At 41.1% G+C, this 27,324-nt stretch overlaps 1 protein-coding gene across 3 annotated transcripts in view; it reads left to right on the forward strand.

The window, feature by feature from the left end:
• The window catches only part of nr3c2 (nuclear receptor subfamily 3, group C, member 2), a 351,998-nt gene that overhangs the window by 216,238 nt on the left and 108,436 nt on the right, over positions 1 to 27,324 (forward strand). For all 3 annotated transcript variants that reach the window (XM_080193065.1, XM_080193072.1, XM_080193080.1), the window contains exons 3-4: positions 9,174 to 9,322; positions 26,825 to 26,941. In XM_080193065.1, coding sequence (XP_080049191.1) covers positions 9,174 to 9,322; positions 26,825 to 26,941 — 266 coding nt within the window. The remainder of the gene's footprint in view (positions 1 to 9,173; positions 9,323 to 26,824; positions 26,942 to 27,324) is intronic.

Consider the following 27,324-nt stretch of genomic DNA (forward strand, 5'->3'; position numbering starts at 1 on the left):
TGTGATGCACCAGTTATTACACATTGACAACCAGAAAATAACTCATTTATGCCGACTCTGTTTCCTGGTAACTAGCTAATATTCCATCTGTGCAAGTAAGCTACATGCTACACTGTGAGCTTTTACTTTTCATCGTAACCTTTGTGGCATCTTACCAAATGCCTTCTGGAAACCTAAGTCCAGTATATCCATTGATCCCCATTTACCCACAGACATGTTACATTTTCAAAGAACTCCAATAATGTGGTTAAACATGATTTCCCTCTCACAAAACCATATTGACTGTGCCTAATTACTTTAAATTTATCGAAGTGCTCTGCTATAATGCTTTTAATAAGAGATTCTAACACTTAAGACAGATGTTAAGCTAAACGGCCTGTAGTTTCCTGCTTTCTGTCTCCCTCCTTTTTAAATAAATGAGTTACATTTGCTATTTTCCAACCAAATAGAACCTTCCCTGAATCTCAGGAATTTTTGAAAATTAAAAGCTGTGCATCACTATCTCAGTTTAAGACCTAGTATGATATGTGTAAATATGTGGGTCTGATGATATAGATTGGTCAATGTTTAAATGGAAAAAAATGACCCCAAATCCTCATTAAAAGGTGAAAAGTTTTCACAAATGGGTAATGCTTTCTGAACGGTTGGTAACTGAACTTGTCAGAAATAATTAGAATATATAGAGTGATCCTGAATGACTAGTGTGATAACTGCTGCTTTTGGCTTCTTTGGGGTAAAAAGAAAGTGGCTGGAACTGCTTTGATTGGACCCATGAAAAATCCATTCCTATTGAAATGAATAATTTTCCCCATATGTAGTTTTGCATACTAAGTGGCAAAAAAAAACCGAATTGGAGTCTTAAAAGTGTTAATGTGTCAGATATTTTTCTTTTCCATTTGCTGTTTGGGGTTGGCTCAATTGTGAAATCCTGGTCAGAAATTTACAAAGGAATAAAAATATGGGTCCTAGCCTGGGAGTTCAGGTAGATAGGCTGTTTCTAATTTGTGAAAGTACGAAGTATACTATACACTAACTTATCATTATATGTAATTCTGGTAATATTGTTCTGCCTGCTTTAACGATGGCCAGGCCTGCTTGGTTGCAAAACTCCAAAGCACAAGTGTATTCCCACTGCAAAGTACCTTCCATTTAGTGGCTGCCAGCCATCTGTTTCACTACATTTACAAGAACCAATGATAAGTTATGTGGTTATTCATACCCTGCAGTGTTTTCTCGATCTTTTTTAATAGTGTGTTGTGGCACCTTAAAAAAGGAGAGACCTCGGCAAAGTTTTTCACCCCTGACATCTCAAATATGAGAAGTTTCCTACCATAAGTGTGTCTTGTTCACAAGCTTCGCAGTCTAGTAATATGTTGCAAAGGCACAGCTGTTCTCAAGAAAAAAATAGAAAACTGTATGCAGCATTCTGAGCTTTAACTCTTCCTTAAAAAAACTTGCGTTCAGTACTTCAATGGAAGATTTCCATGTTAAGACAAAATGGGAAAACACCAACTATATTTTTAATGCATGCGAGATAAAAACAGCTCAAGTTGTTTGTTCCTTTGTCGCTTTATTTGGGGCTTTGATGCAGATTGATTTTAGAGGCACCAATGGAGAAAGCACTGTTTAATGCTTCATACTGTCTGTTTGATTTGGTGTATAGAGGAAGCTGAAGTAGTAGATAATGGAGTGATATTGTAACAAGCTATTGACGGTACAATAGTAACCTAGAAACACACTCATCATTATGATCTTCACCCAATGGAAATTGACAAGGATATGCAATGAGAAAGAGATCTTCTCTTTGATACAAATAAAGACAAATATGATTGCAGCCTCCTTTTCTGTGAATAACGTTTGAGAATGATTAAACTTTGACTGGAATACAGTAGTTCTTTGTGATTACAGAAGCTCCTGCATCATGTTTCTGCCACTCAAGCAGTTACAAGACTGGATGTATTCCTGTCAGTCTATTTAACATAAATAGGATTGCCTATTTAACATTAACAAGACTGCACTTTTTCACAGTGTCTTTCCTACTGTCTTTGTGTCTTATGTACATATTCCAATATAATTTCTTCTGCTGATTCAAAGAATATGCTATGGATATGGAGTCTACAAATTATTTCATAAAATAGTGGAAATATAAAAGAATGAAGATAATAATTGTTTTCACAATTTCTCCAGCTTGACTATTTGCTTTTGTAGTGAGAGAGACTGGAAGGAAGCAGAAACTCACACAGAAACATATAAATTCACTCTCAGACAATTGTTCGAATGTGACAAAGGACAGAATTGCAAAATTTGTTCCACGTTTTCAAATTAACACATTTGGGGTTTTATTAAGTTTATTTTTAAGTTTTATTGAGGGAAATAGTTAAAAGGAAGTTGGTTGAATGTAACCTCAGAAGAACCAGGTTTTGAATGCAATAGCAGTAAATGGGTTGCATCAAGTTTAGGCGGACTAAGGGCAGCACATGAGTTCAGCATTCAGTTTTTTGGTAACCTGCTTGAATCCCCTGAACAGTCAATGTTAATCTTGTAATGCATCTTGCTTATTTTTAGAGGAGATTCTATACAGAAAACACGAATAGAACTTATTGGAGGAATTTAATGCATTCACCCATGGTGAGTTTGGTGGTGATGAGGTATTTAAATAGATGGGAAAGTGGCAGCTGTCACCTTTTCACATCTGCCCTGATTCCCCATGGAGGGAAGACCTCTGGAACCCTATTGGTGCTGCTTGCAGCTCCCGGTGGGGGCTGTACCTTGTTCAAAGATACTCAAGTGCCTGAACAAGGGACCCAGCATTGGAAGGGGGGAGGAATCCTGTTGAATGCCATTCCTCTGCCTTGCTGCTGACCCCACCTTTCACCCCTCCTCCATGACTTCCATCCTGCAGCCCACCTCCTGCCACCACTCACCCGTTTCTGAGTCTAGCCATGATCCTAGGCCTTGGGTGGTTATAGTTCCGGCAGCAGACACTTTCTCATCAGTGGCATTGCCATTCAAAGGTCAGCAGGTCCCAACGGGCAGGATGTCCCCGGAACCAATGATGGCTTTCCCTAAAGGAGGTGACACTGAGCTCTCGTCAACTATCCAGCTGGCAAGCAACACCACTATCACCTTTAACAAAAGTTGCTTATCTTGTCTTCTGTTTGAAAGAGTGGATCAGTGGATAGATGTGTCATACTTGGACTTTTCTTTCTCATTAAAGGTACTGAAAGCCTGTTAAAAGTCATCCCACAAAAGACAAATCTGAATTTTACTGCCCTGTTATACTTTTCAGATCCTCAGTGAAATGGATGTCAGGTAGTTTCCTCTTATTTGTGGACATTTTCCAAAACTCAATGAAAAATACGCTTTCATCCTGTCTGGAAATAAAGTGTTGGCAAATTTTGTCACGGTGCCACAAGCTTTGGTCTTGGCACCAGATGTTCCTGAATTTTAGTCTGAAAGGCAGACACCTCAACATTCACACACATTTTGTATATTGTTTGTCATTTAGAATGTGAGGCAAAACATGCACTGCCAGTTGAGTTGCCTGGTAAAGTCTGCACTTGTTCAAATTATGCATATTCTATTTGCTCAGTAGTTCAGTGCACTTCATTGGTGCTGGGGAAAATCATAATTGGAAACACTGTAAATAATTATTTAAAGCAAACTCTTGGATGCTGTAACTTATTTTTGTAAACTTCCAGTGTTTTAATTAAATCAGACAGACTGTTTCATAGTTACAAGTTGGATGTTTACTGTCAACCTTATTGCAAAGGAAACCAAATGTTTTTATTTATTTTATTTTAATGCTTGACTATTTTAGAGGATGGGCATTGAAGCACTTGCACAAGTCCTACATTTTGTCAGTGTACAGTGTTGCTAATATGTCTCTGTCATCTGGTAACAGTGTCTTAACAGAACATGTTACTGAGCAAAAGGCCATGTGGTTAACACATTTTCACATGGTATTGTCATTATCTTTCCAGTTTCATCTGTTTATATTGTGAATTAGAACTTTAAACTTTGGGTTGGAAATACTCCCTATGCTAACTTTAATAAATTGGTCCATGAATTTGGTGAATTTCCAAAGTTCACTGTTTTAGAGGTCATTAACCCTTTAAGTGAAACATGAAAACTGTGCTCCAAATGCATGCAGGCATCCCCCTGCTGCTAATATGGCTGACCATTGAACAAAAGCTGACAGTTCCATGATTTGAATCTATCTGAAAACTCTTCAATGCATTTTTCATTACTTTCAGTTTAGAAATGTGCTGTTTTCCTATCATTTGCTTATTTGACAATATGTAAATTCTCATTATATTGGATCATAATATGTCTGTGCACAAAACCTCAGTACAGATCATTAGTAATACAAATTGTGACAGAATAACATCTTAAATAATCTGTTGATCGGCCATTGTACCACCTCTGGTGCTTAAAATGTTAACAGTTAACAATTAATGCATCAATATTGACTTTTGCACGTCGGCAAAAACAGCTCTTTGATTGCAGTATATTACAGTCCTGAATTATAGAATCAGTACAAAGTAGACAAGGGCTACATTCAGTAGCTCCTGAAAATGGATGAGATGGTCATTAGCACATCCCTGTTGATTTCAATGGAGGTAGCATGCTCATTTCAATTATTTCAGCATCCAGCCAGCACTAACCGCAATATCGATTGGCTCCATACATCTGCAGGGGAAGCGTGGTGATTTTACTAGTACCACTTAAAGCCAGCTTGCATTGCTTGTACCTAGCCTACATACCTTAAAGTAGAAGTGACCAGTGGCTGGGGCAGGTGCTGGCAGTAATGCAGGAAATGAATCTGATTTGACGAACAAGTAAAGAATGGAACAACATTGCAGAAATACGGCTATAAGCTTTTTGGATGCTGCAATCGAGATGTTGGTAGAGGAGGTGGAAATGAGTCCTCTATTGGCAGAGGCTAGGAGATTCTCCAGGCACATACTTAGCAGCCAGTGCGATCAGATAGCCATGAAGGTCAAAGTCTGGACTCAAGCCCGAGGACCTGGGTGCAGTACAAGAAGAATCTCAGTGGCCTCACGTGAGCACTCAAAAATAATGTATGCTCTTTAAATGAATTTAGTGAATTTAAATTTACTAGCCTCAGACACACCATAGCCTCATCATCAACTACCAACAATCTCTCTTAATCAGGACTCATACCAAGAATTCATATACTTCATCTCATTGTCATGCACTAAGCACTGGTAAAAACCTCTCACCCACATTCACATCTTCACTGCCAGTTATTCAATCATAACAGTATATCTCCCAAATGGATTGCTCAATGCTCGTTGATAACACCTCCCCCTCTATTTTAGGACAAGAAGCCACATACCCAGAGACAGCAGAAACAAATTGAAGGAAAAGGGCATCTGCATTTTCTAACCCTTTAGAGGAGGTGGAACTGGCCATTATTGGGATAGCCATGTTTGAAATCATTGAAGATGGCGATATTATTATACCTAATTCTCCTTCTCACATCTCACCTTCATCTTTATTGATTACAGTTTGCAGCTAGTGTTGGTATACATCTCATACCTCCCACAGCTCTTGCCACTGTCCCCTCTCCCCACCACATTTTTACCCTTGGATATAAAAAGTGTCACCTGACCAGGCAATGGAGGAACAGCAAGAAGGTTATCATGTTGAAGATGCACCGCCACGCATTTGAAAGCATAAGCTCAGATACGAGCACTGGACTAGATATTAAAACTGGAGCGGAGTTTGAATCAGAGGTGAACAGAACTTTGCACCATCAGCCTCAGTGCTGGTTCATGACCACAATCCCAACCCCAAGCTATTTTCAGTAAGAGCTGTTCAGGATCAGATTGGGTGCCTATCACTTCCTGTCAAGTAGCCAGTTTAGGACAGTTAGTGCTAATTATAAGACCTCCCACGCTAACTAGAATTTGCAGTCATGATGTCACATGGTGGGCTCATGGTGCAGGGGAGGCGATAGATTACATGAGGAACATCCACCAACCTATGAGGCTGCCAGGTCACAGCTGCAGCCATGGGTTGTTTCCAAGACACTTTTTTCACCCTGTTATCATGGCCAGATAGCTGTGACTGTTTCAAATGAAAGAAAAACTACATTGCAACTCTGCCACTTCCACCGCAACAGCCCTTAAAAAATTCAGGTGGACATATCTGGAGCAAATTGTTCACGGTTGCGACCCTGTATGCACCAGCAGCCAGGTTTCCAACCCAGAATCGAAAATCCTGACTATTCTGTGTATAGAGGATAGCATAGAGGTGGTCTCTGTGTGTACTTAAAATTTTTTCATTGGCAAAGCCAGTGTTAATTGCCCATCCCTAATTGCCCTTGAACTGAACATTTCAGAGAGCAGTTAAGATTCGACTACATTGCCATGAGCCGAGAGTCGCATGTAGGCCAGAGCAGATAAGGATGGCAGATTTCATTCTCATTATTGAAACAGATGCATTTTTATGACAATGGATAATAGAATTATGGTCACCATTACTGAGATTAGATTCTTCTACATATTCCAGATTAATTAATTGCATTAAAATTCTACCAGCCATCACAATGGGCTTTAATCCCATGTCTCCAGAGCATTAGCCTGTGCCTCTGAATTACTAGTCCAGTGACATTATTACTATGCCACCAACTCCCCCAAATGTCTACCTAAGACCCAGCACATGAGTGCTCTGTAGCCAGGGCAGGGAACAAGGATAGCCTAGGTGCCAACTGACTAAGAATACTGATGCAGGGAATCAGCTGAGCATTTTGATAGGCAGCCCATAAACGAACACTGTTTGGAATGCAAAATGAAATGTGTGCTATGGTGGGAAACCTGTAAGAAAGCCTGTGGTCAATGATAAGAGGCCTGGGGAAGTCCAGCATTAACTTGGCACAGGATTTTAGACAGAGCTTGGAACCCTTTGTTTTCTGCATGAAACTGTAGGCCAACTCCATCAGCTGACCTGTGGACACAACCATGAAGCTGCGTCTCATAGCTGATATTTCTGCTTTCACTGCAGCACAAGCAGCAACCACCCAAGGTCTGAGTGCAGCAGTACAGTCTCAGACTGATGACATCCAACATCACCTTGCTGCAATCATGGCTATGAACTACTTTGTTCAAAAGGGCACAGCCATCCTTCAATCCTTCAATCTGCCATTCAATAGATTACTAGGATTGTTGCGGTTGGAGGTGCAACTGCAGCAGGTGGCATATTTAAGTGAAGACATCTCATACATTGTTCCTCACTGCTCCTTGACTACTCAGGGGAGAACCCTTTTTAATGTCTTTGCCTCCCTCTTCCAGCAGCTTGGCCTTTTTTTAACCATTTTTCTAGCATGCTATATTCCAAAAGGAATGCCTACTGGTATACCCATGTCTGGGAGTAACTGGTTTGCAGAAAAACCTTAAAAAGCAGCAAAATCTCTTTCAGCACCTGTCGCACTCCTCACTTTTACAATTTGTGCAACTTTAACAAAACCACAGAAAGCATCAAGGACTTATGGAATTGAAGTAACAACTAAAAGAAACCAATCAAAAACTCATCTGTACATAGGCAATTAATGCTACTGCTGAACACATGTTGAATCCTGCTTCACCGATGAGTGCCAAAATGGCACTGCTGGTTCAAATCAGCTGTTTGACATTGTAATCTACATGCTCTGCAGACTTCTGGTGAATATAGAATTCATCGCAGTTCATCCCATATGAGTGAGCATTTGCTGCGTACTGAATTCACCAGCTCTATGGGACTCATAGTGTCCAAGAAAGATGATCCCAGTTTCTCACCTGATATGCAGAGCAATACATAGATGGGAGAAGTTTGCAGTATGAACACAACAGGATGACTGATAGCTGAAAGTGTCTTACCTATTGGTTAATGATTAGCAGATTACTGTGAAACAACCACAATGTCTGGAAGTACAAATGATTTCACAAAACAGTTTTATCAATGTCATTTTTAAATCATGGGATGAGTTGTAAGCATGAAACACACTTTGCCTGCATGCAAGTTAGATGGTGGAGTTAATTTGGTGATTTAATTCCATTTTGAGTGGGCTGTTTTTGACAGCATTGGGCAACAGCAATAGGCAGCAAGGGACTCCAGACAATACTGAAATGCTCAGGTACTAAATGATTTGAGCTGCAATGGTATTATTTATGGAAATAAACAACATTCAAGTTCAGGAAACAGAAACATTAATTTTAGAACTTTACCTAAATTGTGTCTAATTTTCTCTGAGCTGTGCCACATATTTTGTTTCTGCACCATTTGTACTTCTGAGGAGTGGCGTCCTTTAAGGAATATTAAAATATGCTGTAAATCATGACAGCCACCTATGACAGAATATTATGGCAGAATACAGAAAAACAGGTTATGCAAGCTATCACTTACACAAGAAATATTAGTCTATTTCAAAGTTATTTGCTGCAGTGTGATTTTCAGATATATGTAATTATCAGTTTATGTTTTAAAGTGAAATCTTATTTAGTCCCATTATGAGTCAGTAGGACGAGCTGATTTCCTCCACCTGAACTCTTAAAATGGATTCCTAAGTTTGGTGGAGTTGGGCATGCATTGCCAGGGAGCTGTGTAGCGCAAGCATAAATTCCTAAAGTTGCCTTAAAAATCACAAAGTTAGTCTGTATTGTACAACTTATTATTAGTGCAATTCATTACAACACATGCATGTGTTGGAGGCGGCACGGTGGTTAGCACTGCAGCTTCACAGCACCAGGAACTTGGGTTTGATTCCTGGCTTGAGTCACTGTCTTTGTAGAGTTTGCACATTCTCCCAGTGTCTGCGTGGGTTTCCTCCAGGCATCCAGTTTCCTCCCACAGTCCAAAGATGTGTGGGTTGGGTGGATTGGCCATGCTAAATTGTCCTTTAGTGTTAGGAGAATTAGCTAGGGTAAATGTATGGGGTTATGGGGATAGGGTCTGGGTGGGATTGTGGTCGGTGCAGACTCAATGGGCCAAATGACCCCCTTCGGCACTGTATGATTCCATGATGTTGATGGAAGCTCCATGTGTTCTGAATTGGTATTTGTTTTTAGATCAATGTGAACATATCCAGCGAGTAATATCACTTTGACCTTTCAAATTGTTAGCAAAATAAATATACAGTATCTAAAGTTGCAAACTATCCTGTTTTACAGATCCCCTATTAGATTGGATCGGAGTTGCTCATCAGTGACTTCAGCACCTTCGAAGGTGTGCTTGGTCTGTGCAGACGAGGCATCGGGCTGTCATTATGGTGTTCTTACCTGTGGCAGTTGTAAAGTTTTCTTCAAAAGAGCTGTGGAAGGTAATCATCTTTTTCTATTGATATTTTTCAGTTAACCAACCCAGCTGCATCTCCCAGTTTGTCCTGCATATCTAATTATTTTCCAGTACTTGCTGAGTGGTGTCAGACTGCACTTAAAACGCAATCAGATAAATAGTATCCAGCCAGCTGCATATAAAAGCACAGCTGTTCTCTAATAGGGGAAAATATAAGGATTGGTTTTACAAAAAGACAATTTGGTTTTAATCTTGTTTGGACTTTTCTACAAGCTCTTCTTGTGCCACCAAAAAGTAATCAGACAAAACCAGCGGCATGGCAGTGGTACAGCGGTTAGCGCTGCTACCTCACACCACGAGGGACCTGGGTTTGATTTTGACGTTGAGTGACTGTCTGTATGGAGTTCACACGTCCTCCCCATGTCTGCATGGGTTTCCTCTGGGTGTTATTTCTTCCCACAGTCCAAAGATGTACAAGTTAGGTGGATTGGTCACGTTGAATGTGTGGGGTTACAGGGATTGGAGGGAGGAGAGAACCTGGGTAAAATACTCTGTCAGAGAATCAGTGCAGACACGGTGAGCTGAATGGCCTCTTCTGCACTGTTGGGATTCTTTGATTGAGAACAAGGTGTTCAATGCATTACAAGTTGCTGTTGCACTATTCTTTGAAAACCATTTTTCAGATCACTTATTTAATTATTTTACTCTGCAGCCACTATGTTTTGCTCCGGCAAATGTGTTAGTGATATTGTTAATGTGGTGGGAAGATTTCCTATGGGCACTGTTTGTAATGGTTCTTCTTTGGAGCATGCAATGCACATGTTTACTGCCCCAACTGTGTATCAGTGGAAAGAAGCTCTGCATAAGTAGACTTGAATCCATGTGTAGGTCTTTTCTGATTAGTGTGTAACATGTCATATTTTTAAGTTAACATTGCTATTAGTTCTTTCAAATGTAAAGTTTAATGTTAAAAGCAATTTAACAGACAACTTGGATTTTTTTTTTGATGCCATAAGGGAAGCCAGCAAGCTGAAGCCAAGTGCTTTCCTGATGGGGTGCTAAATTTTGGACTGCATTCCCTCATCTTATCCTGGCAAGCACCATGACAGAGGTTTTTTTTTAATCTGCCTATCAACCCGTTCTATGTGATATCGAGAACCCTATAAAAGACAAAAAGGAAAAAAAAACAAGCTCAAGGCTTCAGATGAACTCAATATTTTCCTCTTAGTCAGGTTGTTATAGATTTGTAGATGAAGTCTTTCTTTAGTTAATTATGAAATGTGTCTGTATCAGATTATCCAATTCAAAAACATTTTTTGCTGATTTTGTGGGCATTTCACTCCTTTGAAAAGATTGTATTGTGCTGCAATTTTCACAAAAGTAGCTGGTACACCAGACTGCATGTATTGGTATTTAGAATATAATGCAACTGTTTTCATAGAATGACATTTGTTGCCTGAATTGTGCTGCATCCTTGGCAGGATTCCAGGTCGATTAAGCTGAAACTTGTCTTGCTAATGTGTTTACATGAATTCTACATCTAATTCTAGTGGTACCTGTGAATCAAAAACGCCACTCAACACAGGTTACAAACATTTCTACAGACATAAAATTGCCCTTTGTTGTGTCTGTCGTGATGCTGTAAAGACGAATACCAGAGCACATGGTCGCAATGTTGCTGCATGCTTTTATGAAACTTTATTTTAAACCACAAAGAATGTTCAGAATTAGTTGTGTAGCTATGTTATTTCCATCAAGAGTTTGACATCAAATCAAGGTCATTTCATTCCTTTTGTAGTTTAATCTAGATTAAACAATTTGGCTTATTCATTTTGGAAATTCTTAGACTTAAAAAGTTAGGATCCAAATACAAATACAAGATGTGTGACATTTTTATTGTCTAGGTTGAAATCTGAAGGGCCACAGTTAAAATTAACCTGAATTTCTACACAAGAACAAAATGTCATATGTGCTTTCTCTCATTTGGACCATACTATGGAAGATAGGAAAAAGTGTATTGATAAGTCTCCTACTCGACAACAAATTCTGGGCAGAATTCTCCAATCTCATCCATGGCTGGCCCACTGCAGGAGCACTGGAGAATCCCAGTTGTGGATGAGGTCAGAGGTTTTTGGCATCCAACTTTTATGCTTTCGGTAGTTTGCATTGCTTAATATTGCCACTGGCAAGGATATGTCTTATAATCCTGTCTCCTTTAATTTTGGAAGATTTTAATGAAGCTACATTAAGCTAAATTGGAATGATTCCCACATAGTTATATCTGCAAAGTGTTGCCAGCATATAAGTTACTATACTTTAAGTTTAATCTTGTTGCATTGTTCATAGCCTTTTAAACCTGATACATAGCCATTTAAACATGGTGTTTGCTTTACTTCTTTGGTTACATGAGTTAATTACTTCTTGCTGTATCTCTCTAATACTTTGTTCAACCATATGAATGTTTCTACTCAGTCAAATTGCCTGTTGGCATTAGCTTATATTTGACTCGAAATTTCTTCTGGCTAGGTATTGGGAAAACCAAAGCTATTGTTTTTTGCTCCTGCCACAGCTTCTACATTCTTGCCACTACTTCATACTCCTCCATAACCACTCATTCAGGTTCGATCTGTCCTTCCAAGACCTTGGTGTTCTGTTAAACCCTGAGTTCAGCTTAAAACAATGTATCCTATTAACTAGCAATTCTATATATTTCCATCTTTCTAATTTTGCTTGCTTCTGCTCCTACATTATTCCCTCTGATTCACTCTTGTCATTTCTAGACTTGATCTCTCCAATATCCTACTTGCCAACTTCGCATTACCTCCCCTAATAAATTCCATCTGGTCTAAAGTCCAACCTGTAGTCTATCCCACATTAAATCCATTAATCCACCATCCTCGTTTTACTGACCCAATTTGGCTCCCTATTCACCAAAATGTTGGGTGGAATACTCCCACATAGGAACTAAGTCCTGTGGTGGGAATGTGGAATGTTTCCTGCCATGGAGGCTGGTGGGAAAACCTTCCATTACTTATGAAACCAGGTATTTTATGCCATATTCTGTGGTGGGGCAGGCCTGAATGGTGTGAAATCCGCCAACCTATCCGGGTATCATATTGAAAAGGCGCCTAACATCATGGACCCACTGTTGAAGAAAGAGTGCGGACCTCCTGACAATGACTGTGGATCTCTGGAAACACTCTGAGCCTGGGAGATGGAACTCCTGAGAAAGAAGATGGAACTCTAGGAACATTCTGAGACTGGAAGGTGGACCCCCTCCAGGGCACCGGATGTAGAAGGCCCACCTGTAGATGTTTCCCCGACCCATTGCCAGCAACCTCCATCCCAGACTTTGGAGACAGCTCTAGGCATTGTTCAGGTGAGTCCCAATTCTTGCACGCTACATTGTTCCAGTTGTTTCGCACTGGTGCATTTTCCTGGCATCAGGGAGAATTGGCATGGACAGTCTGGACTTCATCTGCACCCAGTTAGCATGATACAAGTTAGTTTCATGCAGCCTCCTGATCCACCACAATGGGCACCAGTGGAAGATTCTGTTGTAAATTCATGCTAGTGTAAAATCGATTTGTAGCCTTCTCATTAAATTCTCCATTGGATCCACCGGCAGTGGTTTAGGTGAACTCTATCCATTATGTTTAAAATCTTCATCTCTTTAAATCCCTCTGTATGTCTCTGTCTGCAAGCTTATCTTATTCACCCTCCCACATTGTTCAGTCTTCCAACTCAGATCTTTTACATACCTCCTACCTCCTCTCGACTCACAATTGATTACCATTAGCCACCTCAACCAATCTCTCAGAATTCCCTCCCCAAATTCTTCCTCTTCATTATTATCATTATTTATTATTATTATTCCTCTTCACCTTTGAAAATCTTGAAACACATCTTTTCAAACATTTGCTTTTAGTTGACCCTTAAACCTGACTAATCAACATGCAATCCTGTTTATTTTTCTCCTCATAGGTGTGATTTCCCTAGTAATTTTGTACTTTAAAAGCATAATATAATTGCAAGTTGGTGTTAGTGACATTGCCATTGTAGGACTAAAATATCAGATTTTATTGTTTGCAGTATTAAAATAGACATCTTAACATTTACATAAAATTATGTGGAACATAGAAGTCAGAAACAGGGCATTCAGCCTAGTGTTTATACTCCACATGAGTTTCCACCCATCTCATCTCAGCCATTGACTTACCTATCTGCTCCTTTGTCACCCGTCTGTGTGTCTAGATTCCTTTTAATATCTAAACTATTTGCCTCGTCCATTTGTAGTGAGTTCAACATTCTATTGCGTAACTATTTTATGGAGAAATGTCTCCATCCTTCTTTCCCTATTGCGGTTATGAGTAACCATCTTGCGTTTATAGCCCTTTGATTTAGATTCTTCCATAGGTGGAAACAGTCTTGTCATGTCTGCTCTGGCTAACTCAAAATTTTAAAGATCTCTATCAAGTCTCCTCTAAATCTTCTAATTTATAAAGAAAAAAGTCTGTTTGGGGGGTGGGGGAGGGGAAATTGCGTGGATGAGATTCCCTTTGAGATCACAATTTCAAAGTAGGATGGACAAGACCTCAATGGAGAGCCCACCCATGCTCCTAGTAATGGCTATTTAAGGGCCTTTCCCGCATGGTTTCAATTTTTAGGCTGACAGATGTCGGTTGAATTGGGTGCTGAGTAGAAAAAGTGAACAGTTGTAATTGGATATGAAGGGTTTTTAAAGGCTCCGAAAGCCCCGTCAAATTTAAGGCATCCTCTCCTCATGGGCCTTGGAGTTCTGGTTTTCTGTCCTTCCGACCTATTCCCCAACACAGAGATTATACTCCGCTCGCAAACCCACCAGGGCACTTCCTACCCTCCTGCCCTGGGATCCCTGATACTTCACTGAAGTGGATGTGCCGGCGTTGGACTGGGGTAAACACAGTAAAAAGTCTGACAACACCAGGTTTTAGTCCAACCGATTTATTTGATAGTAAACTCACAAGCTTTCGAGGGGACTCCCTCTTCGTCAGGTGAATGGAGAGTTCTGGCCTCGGACAGAACATATAAAGTACAGACAGTTTAGAGATTACTGATTAGAATGTGAATCTTTACACCTAACCTGCTGTTCAAGTCCTAAAGTGGCCGATAACGTGTGTGGAAGGAGCACTGATCACAGGTTAAAGAGATGTGTATTGTCTCCAGACAGCACAGTGAGTGAGGTTTTGCAAACCCAGGCAAGTCACGGGGGTTACAGATAGTGCGACATGAACCCAAGATCCCTGTTGAGACCGTCCTCATGTGTGTGGAACTTGGCTATCAGTTGGCGAACACTTCAGTGGTCACGGGCATTCAGCCTCTGACCTTCGGGTAAGCGTTCTCCAAGGCGGCCTTCATGACACACGACAGCGCAGAGTCGCTGAGCAGAGACTGATGGCCAAGTTCCACACACGAGGACGGTCTCAACAGGGATCTTGGGTTCATGTCGCACTATCTGTAACCCCCGTGACTTGCCTGGGTTTGCAAAACCTCGCTCACCGTGCTGTCTGGAGACAATACACATCTCTTTAACCTGTGATCAGTGCTCCTTCCACACACATTGTCAGCCACTTTAGGACTTGAACAGCAGGTTAAGTGTAAAGATTCACATTCTAATCAGTAATCTCTAAACTGTCTGTGCTTTAAATGCTCTGTCCAAGGCCAGAACTCTCCATTCACCTGACGAAGAGGGAGTCCCCTCGAAAGCTTGTGAGTTTACTATCAAATAAATCGGTTGGACTAAAACCTGGTGCTGTCAGACTTTTTACTGACTTCACTGAAGTGCAGTCCCAGGACTTAGGCTTAAGCACAATGCTGCAATACTTCTTCTGATCACTGTAGTGCTGTGCCTGAAGGGGCTAGAGAGCTATCGGCCAATCTGATTCGCCAAAAGTTCTCTGAGGCAGGACTTGCATCCAGGAGCAAATGGTAGATCCACCTGCTGCCAATCAAAACTCACTTGAGCATGAAATGGCAATGGGCCAGTGGGAATCAGAGGGATTCTCAGGATGACGGGCACTCCTGAAAGTTCAACCCTCTAAATGAGACCAGTTCAGGGTCTTATACATAACTTCATGCTTAAATGTGCCTCTGTTTTCATGAACATCATCTATACTTTATGTTTTAGCTTGTTTGCATTGATTATCATTACAAACCATGGTCCCCAAGACTGGAAATTCCCACCCGAGGCCAACGGACTTTTAAATGGTCCCCCAAATATTCTGTCCTGCCCATGATAATTCCTGCAGTGTGCGGGACCAGAAAATGTCGTTCCTTATTTCTACAAAACCTGCTGTCTTTATCTTTGAGCCGCTTTGATAGAGCTGAGTGTAGCTTAAATTGGAACATAATAAGCTTATCAATAAATGGAGCATTAATAAAAACTTGTTTCTCATTTAACGATCCTCCACATTCCCTGTGAAAGTATCAACTTACTTGATTGGATCTGGAGAAATCATGATCTAGAAATTGGTTATTGCCAAAGTGTACAATTTAATAACAACATGCACATATACATTTTGTACCAAAAGTACACCACCTGCCATTTAGATAATGCAGAAAAAGAGGCTCCTGCCTGAATGGGCATTGGTCCCTTTGCTTATGCAAGTACGAGACCTAAGACATATTTGACACCTGGTTTTTTTTAAATTTCCCAATTAAGACCCTGTTAACAAAATTGAATGCAGCTGGCACTGGGTATGTGGTCTGCATGTAGTATAACCAGTGATTCTGAAAGAGACTGCTTGAGATTACCAACTATGAACTTGTTAAGTTGTTAAGACATGTTTGATTGGAATTAGGGTAGGGAGAAACAGAAGTATTTCACCTGGCATCACTGAGTGTCAAAAACTATTGCTGATTCCCCTGGCACCCTCCTGTTACTCGTTTGTCTCATTTGCTCCTCAGAATTGGACTCATTTGATTAAGGTTCAAGATGCAATGATGAATTTGCATTGCGTTTATAAATTTAGGTACAAGAATGTGCTCATCAATTATGTAAGATGCCATAGATGAAATTCTAAAAGCATGGTACAGGATCGTTCCCAACTTTCTGGAAAGGCGCAAGAACTACATAGTTCATTTTTGCCCAGCCAGAAGTTTTTGTTTGTGTCTCTCTTCACAACAACACCTTCAAAGACTAGCAATGCAAAGATTATTTGGGTAATTTTGACTTTAGGTGATTGTATAAAACACATTTTAACAATTTGGCCAGCTGCTGAACATTTTGCCTGATTTTTATTTCCATTGACTTTAATCCATCATCTGCAGAATGTTTATTTCATTAGAAGAATGAAAGAGAACCTTTTTTTAATTAAAGATCTCTTGTTTCCAGTTCCTGTTCCTCAGTTCTTATTGTGATTCTGTTTTCCTGGCACTTAATGAACGAATACCCAGACCTCAACATCCTGAGGCTAATATTTCATCTAATTGATTATTTCTAGGGAGCAGTATCAGTTGGAAACCCGAAGGGACCAATTGCCAGTGTTAAATGTTACTGTTGAGGGTTGCTGCAGTGGGAAGTGAAATAAAAACTTTTTTCTCAATTTTCTTGATCCTTTAGAAGCACCTCACACCTGTGCCAGATAATGTCCAGTTCCATGGCTCAGTGTTAAAGAGTGAATAATTGGCTTGCTTTTGGGGGAATCTATAGCCTGATATCCATTGTGTCTCCCTTTTAATAGGAGATCAAGTTTAGCATTTCTCTTCGTGAAATAGCCTGCAGGGCATATTTGGTATTCATATTTTCAGGCTGACACCCCATTTTCCTATCTCCCACTGTTGACCTTGACTCCTGACAACTAACAACACCCTGTCCTTTCACTAATCAGGTCAGTTGGTTTCTCTGTGAACTGGACTTAGCTATAATAAACTGAAATAATGCTCAAGCTCCCATTGAAAGTAAAGCAAACTACAGTGATTTGAAAGCCAGCATCAACATGTTCTCTGGTAATAATTATTCTATTCACATTCAGTTATAGTTGAAAATTGTACTGTTGGTCTGCTTTGTGGTCCAGATTTCCTGGCTCACAAAGATATCTTACTGTCTAGTGAATCCATTTACACTTTGCTTCAGTTGCCTTGCCTAATAACTTATTCCAGTTATCATTCTGTCTGAATTCCTTATCTACTTTCAATTCTCTCTTTTCAAAATCATGTTTTCAAGTTCTTGTTTATCGTCACTCCATCTAAATAACTTATCAACTGGTCATAATTTTGGAAATTTCTGCCAAGTTGAAATTTCACTTTCAGTGAAAATAAGTTCAACATAACCTCATAATTTAGATTGCAAAGATTTACATCATCCTAATTGTCTCTCCCATTCCATCTCATAGGAAGTAACATCCCTGTGACCAATAGTTTGCATAGGATCAGGCCAAACTCTGGTCTTAAATAGTAACACCCTTTCTTTTTGTTCATGCTCCATTAATATAACACAGTACTGCTTCTATATTTTTCAAGTCAGATAAACATAGAGCTCAATGTACACACAATAACCTCAGATTCCTGTTTCCTGTTAAGTTGAATGAATTGACTATTCCATTCAACGTAAGCTTCCTAGTTTGATTCCTTGACCAATGCTAACATATTTTATCTTTGTCCACATAAACATAAACTGGTTCCATTTATTAAAGGATTAGGTTTATAGCCAACAAGGCCTCACCTGGGCTTCATGTCTACCTGCCTATCTGGGGTCTGTCTGCTTACTTGACTGCAAAGATCACTTTGCTACCTTGTTGCTTATTTGCTACCTGACATATGGTACCCACAAGTGTCGGCCATCTTTCTTGTTCGTCCACCCAGCCAAATACCTCACACCCACCTACCCATCTGCTTTCCAGCCCGATTGCTCACCTGTAAATTCAGCTCAAGTGTTTTCAGCATTGTTGGTCACCTGCCCATTCCCTGTGCTTTTCAACAAGCCTGTCTACCTGGCCTTGTAGTCCAACCTCTTCCCAGGCTGCTGGCTGTTGTTCCTCTTAGGCTGTGTGAACGCATCTTGATCCTTCATCATAGGTGTCTGCCCTGAGTGTGTCCTATCTTACCTACATGACTGAATACTCCTCAGCATTAAAGAAGCAAAAAGGAGGAGGAATGTGAAAAAGAATCAGAAGTAAATGGGGAAGTGGAGCAGCAAGGGGTGATGAGGAAAGAGAGAAAGTCAGAAATAATGAAGCGAATGAAGACTAAAGGTCAGAAAGATAAGGGAGAAAAGGAGCAGGACATATGGCGATACAGAAGTAACACAGAGGAGGAAGAGACTTAGAAGTGGAGAAGGAACAGGAAAACACTGAGGAAAAGCAGTGGAGTACAGCCACAAACCAAGGTGAAAGATACAGTTGGAATTGGAAGATGAGTAAAGAAAAAGAAACAAGTGAAAGAGAAAATGGGAGAAATTAACTTGTTTCAGACCAATTTAGCTGGAACTGTAATGAGAGGAGCACTGAAGGATTTATTTTTTAAAGTTAATTGAATTAGATTATTTTCGGTGTTATTTATTACCAGGGATGACATATTGGGGATGATTCTCCCAGCCTGCTGCCTTGTCGTTAGGCCTGCTGGCCCTGGAATTAATGCCAAGGTGGAATGGATGGAAGATCTGCATCTGTCCAGCTGCATTTTGGTGAAGTTATTAAAAAGACGATTAAAATGAAAAACAGCACTCCAGTCCTGACCCCCGCCTCTCCCCGCCTCAAAACACTCCCCAGGACCCAACCATACTAACCAATGCCAACTCATGCTCCCATTGCATCATTTGCCTCTCTAGCACTTCATGGCCTTGCATACCCAGTGTTCCACCCTCTTCTTCTCTACAATTCTTTGACAACTTAACTCTCCAGCATGTTTATTTACATTTTCCATGCACTCATATCTATTTTTAACAATCCCAAGGGTACTTGACTGACTCCATAAGGTGTCCCAGGACCATATTTCTTCAAAAAGGTACCCTCGTTATCCAACCAAGTTCAGACCTGTATCAAACAGGTCTAATCTGTACACTTTTGAGTTGCGGATATTCAGCTCACCAAAATCTCTCAAGGCTGAAGGCAACTGCTGATTTATCAGGGCAACTGCTACCATGAACCATGGATGCGCAATTTATGATCAAGCACTATTACCCACCCCTCCATGTGAAAGTGGCAGAAGCTGGGATTGAGGGTGGAATGTCTGCAATAGGGCTTCTGCTGGTATTTAATGGAAATCCTGGCTTGAGTCTATACTTAGGACTTGACTGTATATTTATAATTGCCCTAAGTCTAAAGTGTGGTCAGAATTTTATTGGTGCAGTGGCGACCCCGATGTTAGGCCCAAAAGCCAGGATCAGTCACATCTAGGCTGTTTGTGGGACCCCAGTAATATATTTTGGCCGTCTTACAACTAATTAGTTGCTCTCAGGGCTGCTGACACTTTAAAATATGGCTGTCCACCCTGAGAAGCTGCAGGCCTATCAGAGGGGTGACAGTTAATGGTTTCAGCAGCTCCAATGGAAAAGGGTACAAGATAGAAAAAATGGAAAATATTCCATTCTCCAACACAGCAATCAGTGTGATGAACACAAAATTGAATGCACATAAACCGAAAATTGTTCAAGGGAAATTAAAACATGTCTTTAAATATAAATTTTTACTTTGGATGTTTTTCCCAGAGGTGCAACGGCTAGGCTTTGGTATCATTCAACTGAGAATAAATATTTAACTTTAAGGGTTGCCATTTCTATTTTAGTAATAAGTGATGCATTAGGCTAAAAATACCTGTCAGTGATATTAGTGGACAAACACAATGCGTTCATATGATCGCTAATCTATTTTGATAGAAGCACTGATCTATTAAAGTAATAGGGAGTGTAATGTCATATACTGACAATAATTTCTGTTAATAGTTTTGACTCTAGAAAAGCAATATGGACCAAAACATTGGAATTGCACGGCATCCTCTTTCAAACTGGCTCGATGTTCAAGTTTCATACGTTTAGCTTCATAAAGATTTTAAAACATAAGGGAATTACATACCAGAAGCAGTAAAGCTTTGGTGAATTAAAACCAAAAGAGAATTGTCAATGTGTCAATACTTTTACTTACCTGATTGATGATCATATGATCTATCAATTGCCTGGTTCATTTTAATTAAAATTTTGCATGTTTGCCTACATAACTTGAGTCACTGTTATGTTTTCATCATACAGTTTTCATCAACATTTTTTCCATTAAAAAATCTCCATTTCCAATGGGGATTTGCTATGTAAAATTGGTGTGCAATAGTTGTATATCCCAGTGGTTGAGGCACCATAGACCTCGCCACCCAGCCTTCATGTCAATATTAACGCTGTAGACCTGAATTTAATTCACAGTTCAGGAGCACAGGGCCAGTATATTTCCCTAGCTTCACAGCCCCAACCTGGGAGAAAGTACCAGTTGGGAAGTTGAGATTTTCATTCGGGGTTTGCAGGGAACTCAGGCATCAGGCCGAGTAATTCTGAAGCAACTGCAGAGCTGATGGGTGCAGAGGTAAGCTGGGCAGACGTCCTGGCTCAGCACACTGGCACTTCCAAAATTTTAAAAAATCTTTAAAACAATAAATAGCCCTTCGGTCCATATCCCTCATCCCCCTATGTATTCCCATTATGCTACCTCCTTCTCTCTACCCACCTCCCATGGCCCCTATACCTTCCATGTCAACCTATGACCCTCTACGCACATTCTCATAACTCCTCATGCCCCCCATGGTCCTTTTATAGTCCTTAAGTCAACTTAGTGCCAAACCATGCTGCTCTACTTACCACCATTTTCCCTGACAACCCTTGCCCCGTACCTAACCCCCATGATTACCCACACTCATCCTTCCAACATTATTGGGTTCAATATATATCTTTTAACGCTTCACACATGCTATATACACTTTGAATCCATAAGAAACACCTTACGTTGCTAATTATACATTTCATATTTATTATTCTATTAAGGTTTGCCAAAAAAGGAAATCGTATTAAGGAAAAATGCCTATTATGTTGTGGTTGAGAGTAATTTTTTAGGTTGTACAATATCTTACACAAAATGATTTAACGTGGGGTAAAAGCTATACTTCATGGCAAGAGGGATGCATATGGTTGAGGAAATACTGCTTGCTCATCCCTGCTGTGCATGTTCTGACTTCAATATTTACTGAAAAAGCCCATAATAAACTCCAAACAACTTCAACAAAGATTAATTTCCACAGTATGCAGTGCATGTAATCACCTTTATAATGGCAACTGTTCCAGTCTATCATGGCGTATACCACATGACCATAAATTTGGGAAGTCAAGCAATTCCATAGATGTTGTTTGTGCAGTTTTAAAAGACGTCTTATTTTTCAAAGACAATGTCAAATTTGTAGGTCAAATTTTGCATTAAAACAACAGAAGTGGTAGAGAAGTTGTTGAGGGGGATTTTACAATGGGAGGATGAACCAGTTTGGATGCAGATGAGGGGATTTAAATGGTTAAGAATTGGAAGCATGCTAGGAAGTTGGCTCCAACTCACTAACATCTGCGTTTAACTGAAACAGGGCAAGGGACATCCTTGGGAACAGGTTGGCATTTTAAATATGATAGCAAAGCTGGAAGCCTAATGTTAAATGTGGCCATTGTGCTTCCCAGGCCTCTGAAAATGGTGCAGTTGCTGCTAGATGAGGATGGCTATTGGGAAATAGCAAGTGCCTTCACAGCACCCCTTTTCACCTAGGAGAGGCAAGATTGCTTCCTGCAACAACCCTCCTTAAGCTTAACCCTCTGCTATTGGACTTATTCCTCCCTCATCCCCACCACCATGCAAAACCTGTCCCCACCAAACACCCCACAAACTGGATTACACTCTTGCACCACCCTCCCACCTGCCCAAACATGTCCTTCCCTCACATGGGCTGCATTAGGGACCAGACTTCACCTTCTATTGGGATAGGACCTTATTGGTCCATGTCCTCCTTTGCCCAACTGGAAGCCAAGCCTGCCAGTCAGGCTGGTCTCCCAATCAGGCTGGCCTCACATGACTCTGGTCCCCTGCCATTCACTCCCAGCTGTCAAAATGTTACCCCCATTGTGTGCCAACTGAGAAGCTCAATTCAAACTGGAGGAACAGCATCTCATCTTCCGGCTAAGCACTTCATAGCCTTCCGGTCTCAACATCGAATACAACAATTTCAGATGATTTGCTCTACCCCACTTTAGCACCCTTTGTTTTAATTCTGTTTTATTTAATTTTTGACTTTTCTCTACCTTTTATTTCTTTATGGTCTTTCTCCATTTTTTTTCGCCCTCCCAACCCCCCACTTTTTCCTTCCTTCTCCCAACTTCATTCCCCTCTCCTTATCCCCCGCTTCCCCTTTTCTACATTCTACCTCAATCCCAACACACACATACACACACACGCACACACACACAAAACATCTCCATCTGTCACAACTTACAGCTTCTCTGTCGTTTGGTCATTCACATCTTTTATTTTCTTTGTGGATAGCTATAAGCAGGCTTTTCCCCTGGTTTCTATGGCTTTGATTCATCTTCCATTCCCTCCCCCTGCAATATAAATGTCTCCCATTTTCTATGCCTTTTAGCTTTGACAAAGGATCATCTAGACTTGAAACATCAACTCTTTTCTCTCCTTACAGATACTGCCAGACCTGCTGAGATTTTCCAGCGTTTTCTCTTTTTGTTGTGTGCCAACTGTTTTCCAGTTCACCAGCACCAGAGTCATCAGTGTTAGGGAAATTATTGGAGAGGATTCTTTGAGACAGGATTTGCTTACACTTGCAAATAAGTGGATGGATTAGTGAGAGGCAACATGGTTTTGTGAAGGGGAGGTCGTGCCTCACCTACTTGATTGAGTTTTTCAAGGAAGTGATGAAGATGATTGATGAGGGTAGTGGATGTTGTTAACATGGACTTCAGTAATGCCTTTGACAAGGTCCCTCATGGCAGACTAGTACAGAAGGTGAAGTCGCATGGGATCACAGGTGAGCTGGCAGAATGGATACAGAACTGGCTCGTTCATAGTGGAAGGGTGCATTTCTGAATGGAGGGCTGTGACAAGCAGCGTTTGTCAGGGATCAGTGCTGGGACCTTTGTTGCTTGTAATATATATATATATATAAATGGCTGACCTGATAGAGACCTGCAAGATTATGAGGGACATGGATAGAAGTTTTTTCCCAGGGTGGAAGAGGCAATTACTAGAGGGTATAAGTGTTTAAAGGAGATGTATGGGGCAAGTTTTTTACTCACTGGGTGGTGGGTGCCTGGAACTCGTTGCCAGAGGAGGTAGTGGAAGCGGATACGATAGTGACTTTTGAGGGGCATCTTGACAAATGCACGAATAGGATGGGAATAGAGGGATATGGTCCCTGGAAGGATAGAGGGTTTTAGTTCATGGTCGGTGCAGACTTGGATGGCCAAAGGTCCTGCCCTGTGCTGTAATGTTCTGGTAGCTGCTGATCTCTTCCAATCACTGGGTTCGGGAAAGGTCCAGAGTAGGATCTGTGACCATTTTTTTGAATACCCTGTATTGGGGTGCCCTTCAAACGGGCATTACAGAAACAAATTTCAGGGTCAAGCATCAATTCTAACCACATTTGAAACTAATGACTCTATTGCAACCGCAGGCTTTGGTTATCCCTGCTTCTAATTTTTACTAGCATCCCTTTGCACCCATGATGTTTTTTACCCTTTGGGAATAGTGGATGAAGTGATGGATGGATTCCCGAGCTGATTATTGGCCCGTTGAAAGGCATTGAACACTCCTCCCATATTCAAAGGCATTTAATACTCCTTCCGTGGCCGACAAGTCCTGGTGTTCGACTCCAACCTGGAGCTTCTGGTCCAGCGATTGTGATGCTACTACCATGCTGCAAAACCGCCTCCCACCTAAATAGACACAGGAAACTTGAAGGAGGGGGAATGGAATTTGATGCAACACGCTAAGTTATCCATGGCAGTCCCATCAGTCTTACAGTCGCAGTGCACTCAAAGGGCTACAGACTTTTAGCGCCATGAAATACATAAGCTATACTTTTCGATATTTCATTTTGCCCTATAAAATCTGACTGCTTATTTCATAGTAAAACAAACATCTTGTGATTTGCCAGAAACTCCCACAGAAATATACTGGTTGTGGAGATCTGATGGGTGAAATTTTACAAGATATTTTCTAAGTGTTCAGCTGGTCTGAAAATGGAAGAGTTCCAGATTCATTTTTGGGCAAGTTCTCATGCTCAATCTTATATACTGTGCCTCTAAAAAGGTGCACTGGTCAGTTTCTAGCCAGAGAGGCTATGGGCAGGAATTAACTCACCAGTCAGCCTGTTCAAGAAGGTGTTGCACATCTGCAGGCCTCTGATGCTGCACATGTGCATTAACAGTAGCAGGGGTCTGACAGACCGACAGAGAGCTGTCAGGCCTCTGCTACTGCAGGCAGCCTCTTAATAATTCCGCCCCCCCTCCCCCAACCGTGGGGGCCCGCGGCCCGAGATGAAACTCCTGTTGCCCCTCTGCTGCCCAGAGTGGTCGCAAACCCACCAGGAACTGTAAAGAGAAAGACTGCTCATCTATAAGTGTTTTCACAATTACCAGATAGTGTTTTAAGAGTTAATGAATAAGGATTGAAGTTAAATTCAATGTAAGGAACCATCAGTTGCATGCCTAGAAACTCAAATTACAGACATAGATGCCGATTCTCCTAGAAGAATTCTTAGTGTCAAATTCACATAAAAACTGGACTAAATCCCACTGTTTTTTTCAGTGGGAGTTTCAAAATGAACCTCCCAAACTCTGTGCACTGCACAGTGCCTCAGCATGAGTCACGGGGCGGGGCCAGCACATAGTACTGAGCGGGCCACTGAGCATCTGCCAATCTGTCAGCACTGAGATCGGCGTATATGCATGCACAGTGGCCCTGTATTGCCGGACTGTCAATTAGAGGCCAGTTCGATCGCTGGCCAGGCCCACAACACCCACATCACAGGCTCTCCAACTCCCCCATGGCCTGACTACTGGTCCCCAAACATGCCCAGGCCAGCCTCCGAAGCCCCCACCAGCCCCAGCCTGTTGCAATGTCCACTCCTCAACTCCACAGCTCTAATCTCCCGACTTCCTCCTGTTCCTCCCATCCCTTCCACCACTAGCAGGCTGACCTCCACTCTGATGGCCAGCCTTGATTGCTGGCCTTCCTCTCTCTGCCATTCAGCCCAAGTGCAGAGTGACAGCAGAACCCTCCACCCTCACCAACTGCCCTGCTCCCTGGGCAGTATCAGTGTGCACTGCCACGATGGCAATGCCCAGGGGGCACCCCTGGCGCCTGACTCTCTGGGGGCCCTCAATGACCTCGCTTCACTCCATTAGAGTCGGGCTGCCAGCTCTCCACAAGTGTTCGCAGGTCCAGAGATTTAAATACATTTAAATTCAGATTTGTATAATTTCTTGAGCTCTGTGCCAACTTCTGGTGCAGAGCTAACGGCGCCGAAAATAAGTTTGCCGGTAGGTGCCATGGCCTCCACTTGAGTCTCCTGGATGGAAGAATGGCCCCTGATCATTTGGAATTATCGGTTTAAATTGACTGGATTTCTGACATCATTTTTGTTTTACTTTATCTTACGCTTCAGGCCTTGAGCAACTCATAATGAACTAGGCCAAGATGATTGATCTATGATAACCAGAGCCATCTTCCTTTGTGCTAGCTATATTCCAACCAAGGGAGAGCTTTTCTCTGATTCCCATTGACTTCAATTTTGATCAATTTGACTGTCACAGTCAGTCAAATCCCGCCTTGATATCAAAGGCAATCATTCTCGCCTTGCCTCTGGAATTCAGCTGTTTTGTCTAGGCTTGGATCAAAGCTGCAATGAGATCAGGAGCCAAGTGCCCCTGCTAGAACCAAACTGAGCATTGTTGAGCAGTTTATTGCAGAGTAAGTTTTGCTTGATGGCATTGAGACCTTCCACCATTTCACTGTTGATCAAAAGTAAACTAATGGGGTGGTAATTCATAGAATATCCAGTGCATAAGGAAGCTATTCAGCCCATTGAATCTACACTGACTCTCTGTAACAGCATCCTGCCCAGACCCTCGCCTCTGCCCTATTCATTTACCATGGACACTAGGGACAATTTTTAGTCTGGCCAAATCACCTAACCTGCACATCTTTGGACTGTTTGGATTTGTCCTGCTTAAGCAGGACATACTTGGGTAATTTTCCTCATTATTGAGTAGGTACTAGTGTTGTAACCATATTCTGTGACTGTAATTGGCCACTCAATGCATGTAAATGAGATTTTCATGCTGAATGTTCTGATTTTGTTGTATTTTGAAGTATTGTTGATTAAAAAATATACTTGCTGAATGCACATAGAATTCTCGGAACCATAAAACAAAACAGCTGATGCACCAAACTGATGAGCGTCTCAAGTTATTTGATAGTGGAAATTTTATTTTTATTAACTTTTTATATTTCATTTTTTCTTCTAGGGCAACAAAATTACTTGTGCGCAGGAAGAAACGACTGCATTATTGACAAAATCCGCAGAAAAAACTGCCCAGCTTGTCGCTTACGAAAGTGTTTCAAAGCAGGGATGAACTTGGGAGGTAATTTATTAAACTTTAACATACAGAAACATTTTTAGTTATTTGCAATTTGGCAGTTGTCTTTAGCTTTATTTGTTCCATTGGCTATTTACTTTGAAATGTCTGATTTCATGCTCAAGAATCAGGTAAACCCTTCCTTCCTAAAATGGCAATGTGTGACTACAACATTTGTAAAGTTAGGTTTACCCAATATTTTGATGCACTCCAACATTTAAAAAAAGTAACATAGTAAATTATTTTAATTGGATGATAGAATGGGACAGCATGCTGTCCTCTTGCCTCTGGAAGCATGCAGATTGGATAAAAGTCTTTCTGTTCGCTGACTCTATGAAATGAATTTGGACAGATATATTTCAGCTACAATTGAGTTTGGGCCCATGAAA

Source organism: Carcharhinus amblyrhynchos, chromosome 1 (assembly GCF_965287045.1).
Source record: "Carcharhinus amblyrhynchos chromosome 1, sCarAmb.v2.hapA, whole genome shotgun sequence".
NCBI lineage: Eukaryota > Metazoa > Chordata > Chondrichthyes > Carcharhiniformes > Carcharhinidae > Carcharhinus > Carcharhinus amblyrhynchos.